This window comes from Balaenoptera ricei, chromosome 17 (genome assembly GCF_028023285.1).
Source record: "Balaenoptera ricei isolate mBalRic1 chromosome 17, mBalRic1.hap2, whole genome shotgun sequence".
Taxonomy (NCBI): Eukaryota; Metazoa; Chordata; class Mammalia; order Artiodactyla; family Balaenopteridae; genus Balaenoptera; species Balaenoptera ricei.
In genome coordinates, this window is record NC_082655.1 from 80,720,612 (window position 1) to 80,737,294 (window position 16,683).

At 44.9% G+C, this 16,683-nt stretch overlaps 1 protein-coding gene across 8 annotated transcripts in view; it reads left to right on the forward strand.

Moving 5' to 3' along the window:
- PCMTD1 (protein-L-isoaspartate (D-aspartate) O-methyltransferase domain containing 1) overlaps positions 1-16,683 on the forward strand; it is a 62,048-nt gene that overhangs the window by 22,871 nt on the left and 22,494 nt on the right. For 3 of the 8 annotated variants that reach the window (XM_059902266.1, XM_059902267.1, XM_059902268.1), the window contains 2 exons: positions 3,536-3,965; positions 10,105-10,278. The exons of 2 other annotated variants lie outside the window; for them this stretch is intronic. In XM_059902266.1, the coding sequence (XP_059758249.1) occupies positions 3,659-3,965; positions 10,105-10,278 (481 nt within the window). In that variant the 5' untranslated portion in view covers positions 3,536-3,658. Of the gene's footprint in view, positions 1-3,535; positions 3,966-10,104; positions 10,359-16,683 lie in introns of all 8 variants that reach the window. 3 more of the 8 variants (XM_059902272.1, XM_059902270.1, XM_059902271.1) reach the window with 3 other exon arrangements.

Below are 16,683 nucleotides of genomic sequence, written 5' to 3' on the forward strand. Positions count from 1 at the left end.
TGCGGTGCTGTTTGCAGTGTTTGAGCGGGTGGATTGCCCCTGTCCCTTCTGCATCCCGAGATGCCTTTCCTGCTTTCTGCTGTCTCTGCTTCCCAGGCCTTCTTTAGGCAACTCTTGCGGGCCTTCCATCCCCTCCCTTGCCCCCACCGTGTCTGGGCTGGGTGCCCCCTAACACCTTGTGCAGCTGCTGTGCTCTGTTCATCTGAGTTTGTAATTGTTTATGCCAGCTGCTTGCCACATGTGCTCTGGGGTCCTTGAGGTCTCCTGGGATCTTCTCAAGGGTCTGAGAGGTCAAGTACTGGGTTTTTCTACTATAACATCTGAAAACACCTAATGTTTTGTGAAACAGCAGGGCTTGTGGGAAAAATAGCGTTGGGGCATGCCACTCAAAGCCTGTGCAACCAGCTTACCAGCAGAAACAATACCAATCCTAATAAAATTTCTGGGACAGCTAAACCTCTACTGGGGTTTGCAGCTGGCATAACAGTCAGCCAGTCCTTCACAGCCTTAAACCCTAGGGTTCATCGTCCTCCTTTGACATTCAGGCCCTGGAAGACCACTTGCTTATGGATTATCATTTTATTTGCATATAGATGTCATTTTTATTAAAATTAAAAAATCTGAACCTGTGTATAGCCTTCATTAGTCTGTTGTTTCAATTCAGGGAAAACGTCTAAGCATTTTTACATCTGCATCCACAGCCCCCCAGATTACTTGAAGACACTGTACCATCATCTCATTGTCTTACATAGGAAGAAGGTACTCTATTCCAAGCTTTTTGCTTAAAGTCTTTATGAGCTGCTACGGTGTGCCTTTAGTGTGTGGAAGCTTGTGCCTTCCTGTCACTTCAGAACACGAACACGTATTGTAGACCACCACACCTTCGTTATCTCCACGTCATTACCGCGTATGCTGAACGTGTGAGCTCGTTTGTGTTGAAGAAGCATGCGCTGCAGCAGGTTGTACCTCCTATTCCAGGAAGCCTTTCCTGCTTTCCTCCCTCCTGCATACCCTTTCAGCTTTCTGTTCAGATCTGCTTCTTTCCTACCAGACCAGAGAGGAAGGAGTCTGGGAAATCGCAGTTGGGCGCTACACCCTGTTGACAAGGTGATGTTTTTTCCAGCCTTCTGAGTGCCTGGTCTGTTGCAGTAGATCTGAAACACAGATGCAGTGCACTTTCTAAAACGGAAAAGTAATTAATACCTGACTGACTCTGCTGACTATAGTAGATGTTCCTAAACTAGAGTGGACTCCTGGGTCTCTAGGAACTCAGGAGCCTTCTGAAAGTGTATGCAACACTTCTAGTTTGTTCGTTTTTTAATAGAGGGGAGTTTGTGATCAAACTCTCAAAAGGGTCCCCCCCAAAGAAATCACTGGCCTACAGGATGAAGTCTACCCAGCTCCGTGTAATTTCTCTGCTCTCTCGACTCAGGCTGAGCCGTTTCCGCAGCCTGTAATTCCCTACCTCCCTTGACTGTGTTGCACAGTCCATGCCCTTAAGAGAGCTTCCTTGACCCCAGGAGCCAGTTCCCTCTTCGGGCTCCGTGGGCTCCTTTGGCCGCCGTCTGTCACGTGAGCTGGAGCTCCCCATCCCTTTACGGACGGTTTCTCACTTGACAGTGAGCGTGCGAGGGCCTTCTTTCCAGGCTTACGGTGGCTTTGATGAGGTAGTACACAGATGGCAGCAAATGGTGGTAGCCCCTGCTTGCTTGGGTCTTCCCCTTGCCTTTCTCACCGGGAGTGTGAGCTCCCGTGTGGTGAGGTCCCCGTGTGCGTTTTGCTATGATGATTTTGGGTAGAGTTCAGGAGGACCCGAGAAGGGTCAGGTCGCTCTTCAGCCATAAAGCAGAGCAGAAGGGAAATAATATTTTCAAGCTAGTAGATGATGGCGTTTCGGTAGAGCCGCCTGTAAGATGTCTCTGCGTAGCCAGCGTCGCTCTCGTCAAGCCTCAGCAAGTGCTGCACGGGGGCTGACGGGAGCTGCCGCAGCCTAGCGTCGCCAGCTTTTCTGTCGTCTCGGGAAGACTTTAGGACCAGGTGAGAAAGCTCACCTGCGCTTAGCGGCCACGCTGTCAAAAACACCTCTACATGGGGAATTCCCTGGCGGGCCGGCGGTAGGACCCTAAGATCCCGCCGGCCTCACGGCGCGGCCGAAAATCCCACCACCGGTAAACGCTGGCATTGCCCGCCGCGCGGCGCGAGGTGCTGGAGCTGGAGAGGGTCTGTCCCGTCCGCCTTCGCTGCGTGGCGGCTGCGGAGCGCTCAGCTCGCGGGCGGGACGGCGCTGCGGGCCCTGGCCCTTTGCAAGGGGAGCGGGTGGGGACGCCGGAGCCGGCCGTGTGTGTGCGTCAGATAGTCTGCGGTGTTTCCCCTGCTTGGAGAGGAGGAGAGACAGGAGGGGCACCGGCGCCGGGGCAGGCCCTGGGGGCGCGGCCGCCCGGCTGGCTGCTGTCTTCTCTCCCGTCCCGTCCGGAGTGGACCGAGCGCGCTGTCAGAGCTCTTGCTTCTGGCCACGGGTGTTTTCGTTCCTCGCTTTCCCTCTCGCCTGATTTATTAATTCAGAAATTAATTGATACATGAATTTGCTTATTAGCGCATTGAATAAAGCTTAAATTGTGTATTAAATAGTGCTATTGAAATTCTTATTTTATCAAGTTGCACTTATGTCTCCATTCAAAGATGCTGAGTTTGACTTGTTAGAGAAGTTCATTGTACCTACGTGTGTGTATCATACGTTCTAACGCTTAAACTATTAAAGTTGTTAACAAAATTTGTGGTCTCATTTATCATGACAGGATTTACCAAACACAACAATCTTAATATGTATATTTACATATATGTATATATATTTATTTATATACACACATTTTAAACATGTTGTAGTTCCATTTTGTATTGCGTGTTTAGGTAATCTATTCTTCTTTATGTTAACATTTTGAATTTATGTGGTGCATTTAGGAATTGATAGTGGATGTTTAAGTTTAGGAATTTTAAATCCAGTAACTCGTGTATATTTACCTAGGCTTTCCACACTCTGAAGAAGGCCACGTGGCTCAGTGGTGGAGGAGCGTGGTCTCTGGAGTCTGGAAGGCCGGGGACCACGCCCCAGCAGCGCCCCTTCCAGAGCAGCACTGTCCGCTATGGCAGCCACTGGCCACGTGGGGCCCTTCAACACTTGGAGTGTGGCCGGTGTGACTGCATTTTTAATTGTATTTAATTTTAATTAGTTTAGGTCTAGGTAGCCGTGTGTGACCGTGGCTGCCATACTGGGCCTCACAGTATGAGGTGATTTAACTTAGTTCTGTGTCCCAGGTTTCCTGTCTGTACAGATGAGATCAAACTTAAGCTGCCTTTTGTGGTGGTTATAAGAATAAATAAAACGATACATTTAAAGAGCTTAACTCTGTGCCTGGAGCAGAATATGTCCTTGAGAAATGGTAGTTAGTTAAAATGACTATTATAGATTTAATAAACTGGAATTACTTTCCTTTTGAGCATTCATTTAAACCTGTTTATTTTTATTCTTCCCTTTCAGGATTAATTTATTTTTGGAAATCAAGTGCAATATTAAAGGAAAGCAAACCGCACTGCATTATTGGAAGCCATTTCTGCTAATTTTATTACATTTTAAAATTGATGGTTTGATTTGCATACTGTCATGGGAGGAGCTGTGAGTGCTGGGGAAGATAATGATGACTTGATTGATAACTTAAAAGAAGCGCAGTATATCCGCACTGAGAGAGTGGAGCAAGCCTTCAGAGCGATTGATCGCGGAGATTACTATGTGGAAGGCTACCGGGACAGTGCTTACAAGGACTTAGCCTGGAAACATGGCAACATACACTTGTCAGCACCATGCATTTACTCTGAAGTGATGGAGGCGCTGAAACTTCAACCAGGATTGTCTTTTCTTAACCTGGGAAGTGGAACCGGATATTTAAGTACAATGGTGGGCTTAATTTTAGGTAATTTCATTTTTGTAAAATTCTATTTTAAAAAGTAAGCTGAGTTTGTATTGCTGTTTATGATTTATAGGGTTTGTAACTTTGTGTACAATACATGTTTGAATGTATATTCTAAAAGTAGTTACCTTCCTTAAGTGTGGAAACACAAGGTCATAGTAGTAATCTTTCCTTATTTTTAGCCCTGATAGTTAGCTTTGCGTTCAGTCCTAGACTTAAAAAGTTCTTGGAACTGTTTTTGAACCCCCAGCCATTGTCTGTACTTAGAATTGAACAGTTGGAAGGTGGGAAACTCAGGAGTATCATGTAATCTACTTCAGGTAAAGTGTCCTGACAGCTGGCATTCTGACAGCTGGCGTAGAGAGTTTGATGGCTATCAGTCAGTGCCCCATGGTGAAGGGGATGGTGCTGTGCTCTTGTTAGGGTGCAGGAGTCTGTGGGGTATGGAGGGTGTGGCACTGCGGGGCAAAGCACAGGACCGGGGAGAGAAGTGTGTATGTCATTAAGTTTCAGCCATCTCGTTGAGTGTCTCTCTGCCAGGCCTTATTTCTGGGGCGAGTATACAGCAGTGATCAAAAGGGACAAATGTCTCTGCCTTCAAGAAGCTTACTGGGTGCTTACTGCGAGGGCTAGGCACTGCTGAAAGCACTTGACGTACAGTAACTCATTTAATGCTCCCAATAACCCTGTGAAGTATGTATGGTCATGATTCCTGCGTATGTCGGTGAGTAAACCGAGGCACAGAGGTAGAGGTTCAGTGACTCGCCTAGTGTCATGTAGCTAGGAAATGACAGCTGGGAGATTGAGAAGGCGGGTGGACAAAGCATGCGTGCAGGAGAGTCTGCTCTAAGACATTGTGATGTTGGATGGAGGATGAACAACCGTGAGTGTCACTGAGCCGCTTAGTATTTACTGAGAACGGCTGTGTGACAAGCAGTAAGGTACAGCGCCAGGCCCATAACATAGACTCTTGCCCTTGAGTTTGCAGACTGGCGGGAGTGGAGAGACGTAGGACAATGCACGGTTCTCATCCCGTGTGACGTGTGCTGCGGTTGGGGTGTGTGCCCAAGTTACAGGGATGGGACTGGTTTACAGGTTACTCTACAGTGATGGGGATCACGGAAGGGTTTTAAATAGAGAAATGGCTGTACTCTAGGAGGGCGATCCCGTGTCCTGGTGCGCTGAGGCACTCCTGGTTTTTCCCGGTCATCCTAGCATCAGTATTAATGATGTCCTTCTCTTTCCCAAAGTGTCCTAGTCTGGACGGCAAATTATGTGTTCACATCGTAAGACTTTAGGCATTTTCAGGCCTGAAGTTCCCCCTTCCTAAACACTGACTAGCTCCGTACTTGCTCCCCTAGTCATGGAACCTGCAATCATTTCACTTTAAAAAAAAAAAAAAAAAGCCCTTTCATCCCACAGCTGAGTCAGTTCCCGATACATAATAACTGGTCAAAAATGGTAACATTATTAATTTTTGCCAAGAAAGAAATTTAGCAGCTTACATTTAAATTTGGTGCTCTGCTGATCCTGAGAGAGCAATTTTTCTCAGGTTGGGAATCCCAGAAACCTAGCACTTGTATCATTAGAGCCGCTTTGAAAAAGGGATCTCTAGGGTTTGAGACGGTCTCCAAATCAAAGGAACTTAGCGGAGGGAGTAGGGAGAGCTGCTTTTCCAAAGTGGGAGCTGCCTTCCTTGAGCCAGTGCGTCTCTTGACTAGCTGTGGCCGCATAAGACTCAAGTCCAGGCCTCACTCCACGTCCAGGCACCTGTTGTTCTGCCTTTCGCTCTCCTAGCCGGTCAGCTGGCTCCTGCTGAGGGAGGGCAGTTTAGCCAAAGGCCTGGTGGGGGGAGAGCAGGGGTCCTAGCTAGCAGCCTTACCAGCAGTGAGGTCACCCTCCTAAACTCCATTCCTTCCTACTTGTCTCCAAGAAATTAGATGACTGGGGCCAGATGCATTTGTAGGCCGGCTGCAAACTTGATCGTGTCTTGAATGGTTTTCTCCTCTGTACCCGCGGGCATTGTGGGGAAACAGACCCTGGTTTGAGTGATCACGACGATGGCACTTCCTCCTGTTAGCCGGCTCCAGGGAGTCACGCGGCTTCAGTCACATGTGTGACCGCACTTACTGGACAGTATTCCAGCATTGGTCTGTGTGTGGTCCTGCAGGCAAGACCGAGATATAACACCTCTCCTTTTGTTGTACGTATTCATTTGATGAGAAAGGTAAAGTAAAAACATTTTAAAAAAGGAAAGGCAGAGAGAACGGAGTCTGTAGAACTGTGATTACAGTTAATAAATCTTGGATCTCTCCAGCTTCTGAGGAAGCTAATCTTTTTTTCTCCCGCTCCCCTTTTTTGGTTTGTGTTTCTTGAGCATTGAATTAAAGCCAAGGAGGGGATACATCCGCAAAAATCACTTAGAACCAGCTCCACAGGCGGCTGCTGCCGTGCTCCCTGTGATAATTGAGAGCGGTGCATCGGGCTTGGCCCCAGTGCGTCCCAGTGGCCGTAGCAGCAGCAGCTGTCTCCTTACTGCACCGCTCCCGCACCCTGGCGCTCGGCCCTGCTCTCCAGTCACAAGATGGCGCGTCGCGTGCTCCCTGTCGGCAGCGTGCCTCGCCCGAGGACACGCTCCGTGTGATCTGGAGGCTCGGGGCCGGGGCCGGGAGGGCAGGGTGTCTGGGGAGGAGGCCCCTTGAGGGACCTCCGCCTGGAGAGGATGGGCTGCAGTCCTGAGAGCTCTTGTTCGGTGAGAGAAGTTAGGGTTATCCTGACTGCAGGAAATGTCCTGTGATTCCACCACACTTGGAGCAGTTACTCATAAATGGAATTTAGTTTTGCCCCGCACTGAGAAAATGGATTACTCCAGGTTCTAACTCATGCCTCATCTTGGACAACTTGTTTTGTTGCCAATTGAAGATAAATTCTTGTTCCACTCTCGTCTCCTTAGGAGTCTTCCTGGAGCAAAGGATTTTCACAGAGAATCTAGTCCTTAATTGATCCTCCTTTCAGTGCTGTCTTCTGCCCAGGGAAGCCCATTGAATGGGGTGCGGGAAAAGAGGTCTCTCACGTCCTCGTTAAATATCAGAACCACGAAGCCAAGTTATTCTGATAATCTTTCTGATGCCGGTGGGGATGGTTCGTCTCCGTTCTGATCCTTTTTGCTTAGGGATTCACTCCTTATGTAACCCATGATATAAAACTTAGGTGTTTCTTACAAAACCTGTAGTATCGGGCTTAATGACTTTCTCAGTCTCTTGCCTAGGTCCTGAGTTAGTAGGCACGACTGTAGAGAGACTGCCAGAATCACCCAGCAATCCGCACGCCACTGCCTCAGCTCTGCAGCGTCAGTTCCTGCAGGTCACACGGTGGGCAGGCTTGCGTGCTTAACGGGAAAAGTACTGCCAATGTACCTAAATGCCCTCACCTCCAAGGGGGCTGGTCAAGCTGCCTGTGGCCGTCATGTTTGGTCTCTGTACTCTTTCTTTCTCTTTACCACAGGACATTAGGTGGTACTTACTGATTCAGCTACACTGACATTGCCTTTGACCTCAGACATTCGTGCTTTCTCTCTCATTTTAGCCCTCTTCCTCACTTGGATGAGGTTCTAATTTACGTGCCATAAAGTTCACCCGTTTTAACTGTACAAGTCAGGGAGTTTTAGTCTGTTTGCAGAGTTGTACAAACATGACCATAATCCAATTTGAGAGCACTTCCATCACCCATAAAGATCCCCTACCCCAGCCCCTGGCAGCCACTTACCTGCTTTCTGTCTCTGTAGATTTGCCTTTTCTGAACCTTTCATGTCAGTGGAATCATGCAGTCTGTGATCTTTTGTGTATGGTTTCTTTCCTTTAGCGTTACGTTTTCAGGGGTCATCTGTGCTGTAGCGTGTATCAGTGCTCCATTCCTTTTGGTGGCTGAGAAATACTCCGTTGTGTGGGTATACCACATTTTGTTTGTCCTTTCACCAGTTAATGCTGATTTTGAATCATGCTGATGTGAATATTCATGTACAAATCTTGGTGGAGACATCCAGTTTCATTTCTCTTGGGTGGATTCCTAGGAGTAAAATTGCTGAGCTGTATGGTGAGTTTCTCTTTAACTTTTTAAGAACTTGCCGAACTCTTTTCTGGAGTGGCTGCACCATTTTATATTCCCACCAACAATACACGAGGTTCTAGTTTCTCCATAGCTGCACTGATGGGTTTTCTTTTTTTTCTTTAATAGCCATCTTAGTGGGTATAAAGTGGTATCTTGTGGTTTTAACTTGCACTTCCCTGATGCCTAATGATGTGGAGTATCTGTTCCTGTGCTTTTTGGTTATTCCTCTATTTTCTTTGGTGAAATGTCTATTCAGATCTTTTCTTCATTTTTAAATTAAGTTGTTGGTGTCCTTATTATTGAGTTGTAAGTGTTCTTTATATATTTTAGGTACAAGCCCTTTATCAGAAATATGATTTTCAAATAATCGTTTCATATCCTTTTAAGCACCCCTTTTAGAAATTCCCATGGCCCACTTCAGGCCTGAGAATGAGGGAGATCCAGAGTGGTCTTCTGCCTCATCTCCCCCATCTTTTTTGGTGAGACAAAACCCATTCTGCAGGTTTCCAGGGTTCTCTCTAACGTAGATTGTTTTCTCTTCTTCTCTGCATTAAGCCAAACCTCAGTTTTCCCTCTATATTTCTACCCTACTTCTTCTTTTTTAGGAGATTTTTTTTTTCTTCTTCTTTTTAAGAATTACAAAGACTGTTCTTGGTATGGGCTTTATTTTGGGCTCTGGGCAAATCTGTTTTGCAAAGAACCCTTTCGTTTAGGCTACTACCATTTTCTGAAATCAGTTAAACGCCTTACTGTTTACACCGTTACTCCTTAGTCCTGGTTGGGCTTCCGTGCATCTTTTTTCTGCCCATATGCCCTGCATTGTGTTGCTACCATTATTGTGTTTCTTGGGGTTTTTCCCTCACTTCTGGTTGTGGAGCGGAGGTCATTACTGACAGCCGTCTCCTTCATCGCTGCTCCTGTGAAAGTCCCCAGACGATTCTGTGTTTATGGGTGTTACTGCTGATTATTACAGGGCAGCTAATAGTAATAAAAATACAGTTTTAGGGAACAGTGCAAGCCGTAGAAGTTTTACCAAGTTTTCATAGTAATTTCTTCCGGTTATATTTCTTCATGCTCTTCTTCGCGGTTGAAAGGCACGTCCCTCAGTGCTGTGGGAAGTCTCAGGTGGGTCACTTTGCATCCCGAGTTTTTACGTTCAGGCTTAACGCTCCCCAGCCCGGACCATCCGTGAACCAAAACCAGTTGAACTGTATTTGCGAATTTGCCGACTTGCTGAAATGCGTCTGTAACCCTGACGTCAGTATCTGCCATTGGGGCGCGTGCGCATGCGCGGGTGCCGCGGGGGCGGTGGTGGTGGGAGCCGCTCTGCGGGCCTGGCCCCAGCTGGCCTGGGTCGAGGGGCGGTTCTGCTCCTGGCTTCAGAGTCTCAGAGCGGCGGCCAGAGGGTCGAGTCGCGGTGCGGTGCGAGCAGCTTGGGTGCTGCTGGGCCCGTTTCTCCTGAAGCTTGCTTATTTTGTAAACTAGAGAAAATAGACTCCACCAGGGCGAGTTTTTAGGACCGAACGTTGTTATCTCTGTGAGGTACGTATGTATGTGTATGTGTGCGTATTTCCCTAGTAGCCGTGGTGTAGCATTTGCTTAGTAGGTGTTTTCTGGATTTTACAGAACATAAACGACCACAGATAACGTGTGCTGCCTGTATACTTCAGAACACTCCTAACCCTTTCTGAATTTGTGTCTCTGTGTAAAATAATCTGTGAATCTCCGTCTCCCAGTGACTCCCTCCGGAGCTGGCGCCCACGGCCGTGTCTCTCTCCTGACAGTCTTCCCTAGGCTGAGCTGGGTGCCGGACTGAGCACCCACGTCAGAGGCTCACCTGTGTCGCGGGGCTGGTCCTGGAACCTGCCTTCACGTCGTCTGTGCGTCCAGCCTCCCTCACCTTTGACCTGCAAAGGATCTTCCCCTGGATTCCGCTTCTCTTTGCGTTGCCTTTACGTACACTTCCTCTGTCCTTTTGTGGAAGCTTCTTTGGCTTCAGCCTATGGTGAAGGGTGGCTCTTCCTTCTGTCTTCAGGTCACCTCCACAGGCAGAGGATTCCCAGGTTTCCAGCACCAGGTCTGTCTGCTGAGCTCTGGACACTCCGCATCCTCCAAGCTGGCCAACAAGCTGGATACTTGATTATGCAGTGCTTACTGCATGCCTCTTCTTCAGTGTGCACGAGATGCCCAAGTCTGTCTCCAGCTCAAGGTGCCCTTCCTTGCCCTCGCCCACACAAGACAGAGCAGCTCAAGTGGCTTATACCTCCTGTGTTTCCATTTTGGTGAAAGGTACTTTTTCCTACAAAAATTACTCAAGGCAGGGCCTGAACAGCAGTCTCTCGTCTCTGTCCTTCACTTTATCTTGCGGGATAGGCAGTCTATTCACAGGGTTAGAAACCTGAAAGAACCGAAAGGCCCCTCACCTGTCTCCTCCGCTTTGTCTCGTCTTCCCACCTGAAGAGCGGTCAGCGCACGGAGCCCTGGGGACACCTCCACTTCCGCACAGACTCGCAGGATGCTTAGCGGGTGGCAGTTGCCTTGAAATCAGAAGAACTTTCCTAGGCACACAAAGGAAAGTCTGTATTGCATTTTAGAAGATTTCTAGCGAACAGCTAAAATTAGTAAGAAATTTATTTTCAATGACATATACTTTTCTGTAAGATTTACTTCTGTACAATGCCTCTTTCTGTGATAAAATAGATTTGACACATGAAGACGTGACAAATACACATTTTTATGCTTTGTATATATCATTTGCCTCAGTCTTCCTTGTGAACCTTTTAAATTTGGGATGGTAGCTAAGTTTATGTACTTTATCATTCTCCCAAAGAGTATTTATTATACGTGCGGTTGAGCCAGCTGCTGAGGACACAGCAGTGCGGAAGACACATCCCACACCCTTGAAACCGTGCACGTCGCTTCTGAACTAGCAGTAGAAACAGTGGGTCAGATTTATTGGCCGTCCTTCATTTAGTTCAGGAATTTTTATTGAGAACTGATGTGACTTGGTCACTGCACTGGCCCTGGAGTATCTTCACAGGTGAATACGCAGTACAACAGAAGGGCTGATGAAATGGCTTCTGTGGGAAGTGAGCGCGCTAACAGAGTTGGGTCAAGACCTAAAGCTGTTCACGTTGCCTTTTAAAGCATGTTCGGTTACGTTACGGTTGCGCACACTCCGTGTATTGACTGCTCTGGCCTAGTGTTCTGGTGTCGACGTGTGAGAGACAGGCGTAAGTTACCTGGCCACGGTGGACTTGGGTATTATCAGCCCGCTGGGCGGAAATACCTGAAGCAGCTGATGGTGACGTGTGTTCTTGATATTTTGACATTTTAGACATTTTAGAGTTTACTTAGGATCTTGGGTCCATGCTCCGTAACTGTTTAAACCGACACTTTCAGATTTCGTGTAAACATATTTTTAAGATTCAAGTGTAGTGAAAGAAAACAGTACTTATATCCGTAAGCTGAGAGAAGCCTGAGGGACTGGAACATTCTGGTGAATTCCAAGGCTTGCTTCACAAGGCCTTTCCCAAACCTAGAGAGCAGAGAACAAGTCTCCAGTCTTAGGTATGTCCCACTAGCTAAAGAATTTTAGGCTTAACATGGCAAGATTCAGTAAATGTTTGACAGTGTCTTTTGTTAATATGATTTTTTAATGTGATATATAATAAGGTGGAGAACCATAAGAAAATATTTATGTCATAAGTGGAAATGCATTCGATCAGTTTCTCTTATCTGGTTATGGGTTACTTAATCTTTTGCTGATCTCATTTTTTCTCCCCTTTTCTTCATCTACCTTTGCACTATTTTGTTTCTTGGCGTTATACCCCAGGGTGTTCACGGAAAGAAAGAATGAAACCTATTCTTGTCTGCTTTTCACCTGTTACCATCTCTGAATTCTTCTAAAGTTACTTGCAAATCTCCCCAAAGATGCCTATTTTATTCAACTAGAATTAGTAATAAAATATCATTGTAACTTGTTTAAAGGTGTTTTTACATATACGGTTGGTCCTCTGTATCCACTGGTTCCGCATCTGTGGATTCATCCGCATCAAGATATTGGGGGAACAAAGTCCAGCAAGTCCCTAAAAGCAGAACTTGAATTTGTCATGTGCTGGCAACTATATACATAGCATTTACGCTGTATTTCCTATACACAGCATTTATGTGTTGGGTATTATAAGTAGTCAAGATGATTAGGGGAGGGTGTACAGATGTGCAGGGTGCGTGCGGACACGACTCCATTTATATGAGGGACTGGAGCGTGCACGGATTTTGGTATTTGCAGGGGGTGGTCCTGGAACCAGCCTCCCCCCGCCAATACTGAAGGATGACTGTATGTTTTAATTCTCACTGAGAAACTTTATGCTACTTTCATGGAAACCGAATAACTGATTCACCTACTCCCTCTTGTGGTAAATATTTAGTTTTATCCCGATGCTTTTATTTGTAGTTATTAACTCTTGATTATCATTTTAGCAACAAGAGCACAGATTTGAATAGTCCAAAGAGATTTAAAAAATCATTTAGATTGGGCATTGCAATAATTAGGAGGGTGTAGCTAGGGTGCTCAACCCAAGCTGCCTTGTTAGGGTCACCGGCAGAGCCTGGGCCTCACCCTGAGAGATTCCCTCCCCCTGTTTACAGTTTAAATCAAATTAAATTTAATCTACTTTGAAATTTGATTGTAAAATTCACAGGTTATTCTAACATGTAGTCAGGGTAGAGAACCACTATAGGCTGCAGTTTTGCTTCTACAGTTAACCAGTTCTGTATTCAAGGGGAGAGCATGTTATAATTTCTAATGCTTTGTACCCATCTTGTACTTTATGGTGTGTGAAAGACTTTTACGTAACTTACGTGATTTTCGCACAGACCCGTTTCATGCAGTAGGAAGGACCTCACAGGGTGAGTGACTGGTGTGATGATAACGGCTGTAGCAGGAGCCGGGACTGGAAACGAAGGCGCTGGCCTTGAGTCCTCCTGGTGTCTCAGCACCCCGCAGTGTCTCGGTCTCAGGTGGACCGTCAGTTGTGCATCTTTGGAGCCCCTCTGGTTACGCGCTGTGCACTGGGAGGTGCTCTTTGCTCGTGGCCGTTCCACGGCTTAGCTCTCCGCACAGCACGGAGGACACCGGACATCCCGGGCCCTGTGCAGCTCTCCGGCGCCCGGGCCTGCACGCCACACTCCGTGCTTCAGAGGGGGCGTGGGGTGCTGGGCGTCACACAGGGCCAGCAGCCCAGTAGGTAAGAAATGGAGCTGTTGATAGACGCTTGAGACCTAGACCTAATGATCAGCGACCTTTATGTACCAGCTCTCATTATTGACTAACTGGAAGCTAAGAAGTAAGCTGGTTTAGGTCCAAATACTACAAAAGAAAAACAGTCTTTAGATTTTTTTGTTATATAGGAATTTTGTTATATTATTGCTCTTAATAAATGGACTTTTGCCAGCCTTAAAAATAATTTCTAATACAGGATACCTATGTTTTTCTAATAACTGTATTTGTCTTAATAAACTTTGACTTCTGTGTAAGTTTCTATTTTCTCTTTAGTATTTAGCAATTAAAGATAGTGGTCAACTGTCAGTACTTTGATTTTTTAAGAATTTATATGACAAAAATTAAGCTTTTCTTATTTCATAGAAAAATCTCTTCACATTGGCACATACAAAATAACACTGGCATCTATTCAGCACAGTCAAATTAACATTTCATCTGTGAGATGGTGTTAGGGAGTCTTAAGCTTTCGTCTTTTGGATGCCATTTCAGTTTTCTCCAGCAACAGCTTATACTTTTCTATTAGAATTATTGTATATTACTTATTTATTTGAAAATCTTGTACTTTTTTTAAAAATCTCTTTGACTAGCTCATTATTTTTTGGTCGAAAAAGTTACACATGCACGTGTTAAGACACACTTTAGACAATAGAGTGTAATGGTGAAAACGTCTCCTTCCCACCCCAGACCTCTTAGTTCCCTTCCTTAGAAGCAGCTGTGTATGCTTTTTTAGTTTTCTGTGTTTTATTTTTCCGTTCTATTTAGTACAGGTGTCAAATGAGTTGTAATAAAGAGCATCACACTACAATTTTATCATATACTTGATGTGTTCTAGTTGTATATCGCATTCTAAATAAATGAGATACTGGTGACATTGCCAGTTAAGTTCTGCCTTCTATTAATGCATTCTTTTCAATTTATTTTTTTCAACATGTTAATTACTGTTCAGTTTATTAGTGATAATTAAAGATATATCTCCATGATATTTTAAAATCAAGCAATTCCACCCATTAAAAAATCATGAATGGTGTTTGTACTAGAAATTAATGATAGTATATCGTACATGTGTGTTTATGATACTATCAGACAAATCCATTGTATGTTAATGAAATTGTCTTTATTTTGTGTCAAGGTGATGTGAAAAACAATCTCAAGAAATTTTCTTAACAAACTTTAAACCTTATTTCCAAAAGGTGCCACTTTGCTTTTCGGTATTATATAAGCAGAAAGCAAGAAAAGGAAAATGAGACCAGTGGTGTCTTAAGTGACAAACAGCCTACGTAGTTAGTCCCTTTTGACTTAGAACTGTCAAGTTCAGACTCCCTCTGTTAGTAAGGCAGTTTGAAATACTGAACAGAAGCCTTGACTTCTACATTCTTTACTTGCTGCCTCTATTGTAGTGCTTATCCGTTCAGTCCTATTGGAAACTTCCACCCCAGCGATAATGACCTTTTTTTTATTGACCTCGCATCCATGTGGCCCTCCTTTTGTTTTCCAGATGGTTGATGAGTATAACTAGATTCTTAATGAAAATAAAAAAAGTCTCCGTCATGTTTTACATTCAGTGGATTACCTTAAAAGGGTAGAAGGAAAATGAGATTCATTTCCTAGAGCAATATTTTCCTTACTATGTATATAATGTTAAGTAACTGTAGTGTAATTTGAGTTTTTTTAAATGAGGAAAACTTTATTCAGTGTTTCCTAGCCTTTTTTGTTTCCTTACGGAAATTCAAGTTTTCAAAATAGATTCAATACTAAATTAAAAAGTGACTTTACTGCGTGTACTTCTCTAAGTTTAATCTTTTTTGCCATTTTCGTTTATTTTTTGAAAAAAGGGAATTCAAGTTTTTGTCAATTTGTCTTTGGTGATATTAAGGAATTACAAGAGATGTTAAAAGATATTGGATAGGTGTTCCAGTTAGCAGATGAAGACTGACGGTTTGACAGTAAGGAAACAAAAAATGAGAAGCAAAACATTTAAGATTTCATTGATCAGAATAACTTATTTAAAAAAGTATAAAACATTTCAAAGGAAGTTAATGCTATAACTGTTGTGGTCTGATGGATCAAGTAAGTACCTTTTTATTTAATCTTTTTTTTTTATCTGAATACATTTTCCAAGTAGAATCAGTTTTTAAAAATTTTTAAAAATTTTTTAAAATTTTTAAAATTTATGGCTGTGTTGGGTCTTCGTTTCTGTGCGAGGGCTTTCTCTAGTTGCGGCAAGTGGGGGCCACTCTTCATCGCGGTGCACAGGCCTCTCTCACTATCACGGCCTTTCTTGTTGCGGAGCACAGGCTCCAGACGCGCAGGCTCAGCAATTGTGGCTCACGGGCCCAGTCGCTCCGCGGCATGTGGGATCTTCCCAGACCAGGGCTTGAACCCATGTCCCCTGCATTAGCAGGCAGATTCTCAACCACTGCGCCACCAGGGAAGCCCCAGAATCTTTTTTTTTTTTTTTAAATTAATCAAATGCAATAGAAATATAGTAGGTTTATCTGCTTTTGACTTGAAGATAGTATCTGAACATTTTGGTTTAATTTTTATAGTTAGGTAATTCCTAGATTACAAACTGGTATTGTCATGTGCCCCCTGTACATTCAAAAATGTTAATTGGGGACTGTGATTTTTTTGTTATTTTAAAGTTCTTAGAGGTCGGTAGAACTCCAGTATATGTTGTATTTTTAATGGCATTCAGTAGCGGGCACATCCAGTTAAGTAGTTCCTAAGATACATACCAGATACGGAAAATAACACACACACACACTTTTTCCTGAGAGACCAATCTCAAAGTAAGACAAATATAACAAAAATGTAGAGTGGAAAACCTGATTGGCTCAGTCTCAGAAGTTTGGGAGGAATGAGATGACTAGCTCAGAACAGTGTGTTACTGTCATGGGGTTATGGGGCAGGCACGAGGCACAGTAGCCTTAGGAAACGTGAATCCTGTTGGTCACATTCTCGGCCAGTACCAGGGTGGGGGAAGGAGCAGTCCCTAGATCGTTCCCCTGTTCCTCGTTCCTGGACTGTCAGTCATCCTTGGCTGTGTGCAAAAAGAAATACCAAGTAAGCGGTGTGAAGTGTGCGGGAACAGGAGAGCAGAACCAGCTCCGCCCGGTGGCCCCACTTCCCTGGACAGTGGGAGCTCCAGAGGCAGAGGGTGTGGTCTCAGCCCTGGAGGAAGGTAGCGTTCACTGGGTTGTGGGGTGCTGTGCGAAGCTTCTGTCATACCTGTGTCAGCCCATGGATTCAGACATTTGAGAATTACCGAATTTTTAACAAATGATAAAGGAGAAGATAATGGTAATGAACTTAAACTTCATATAGAAATAT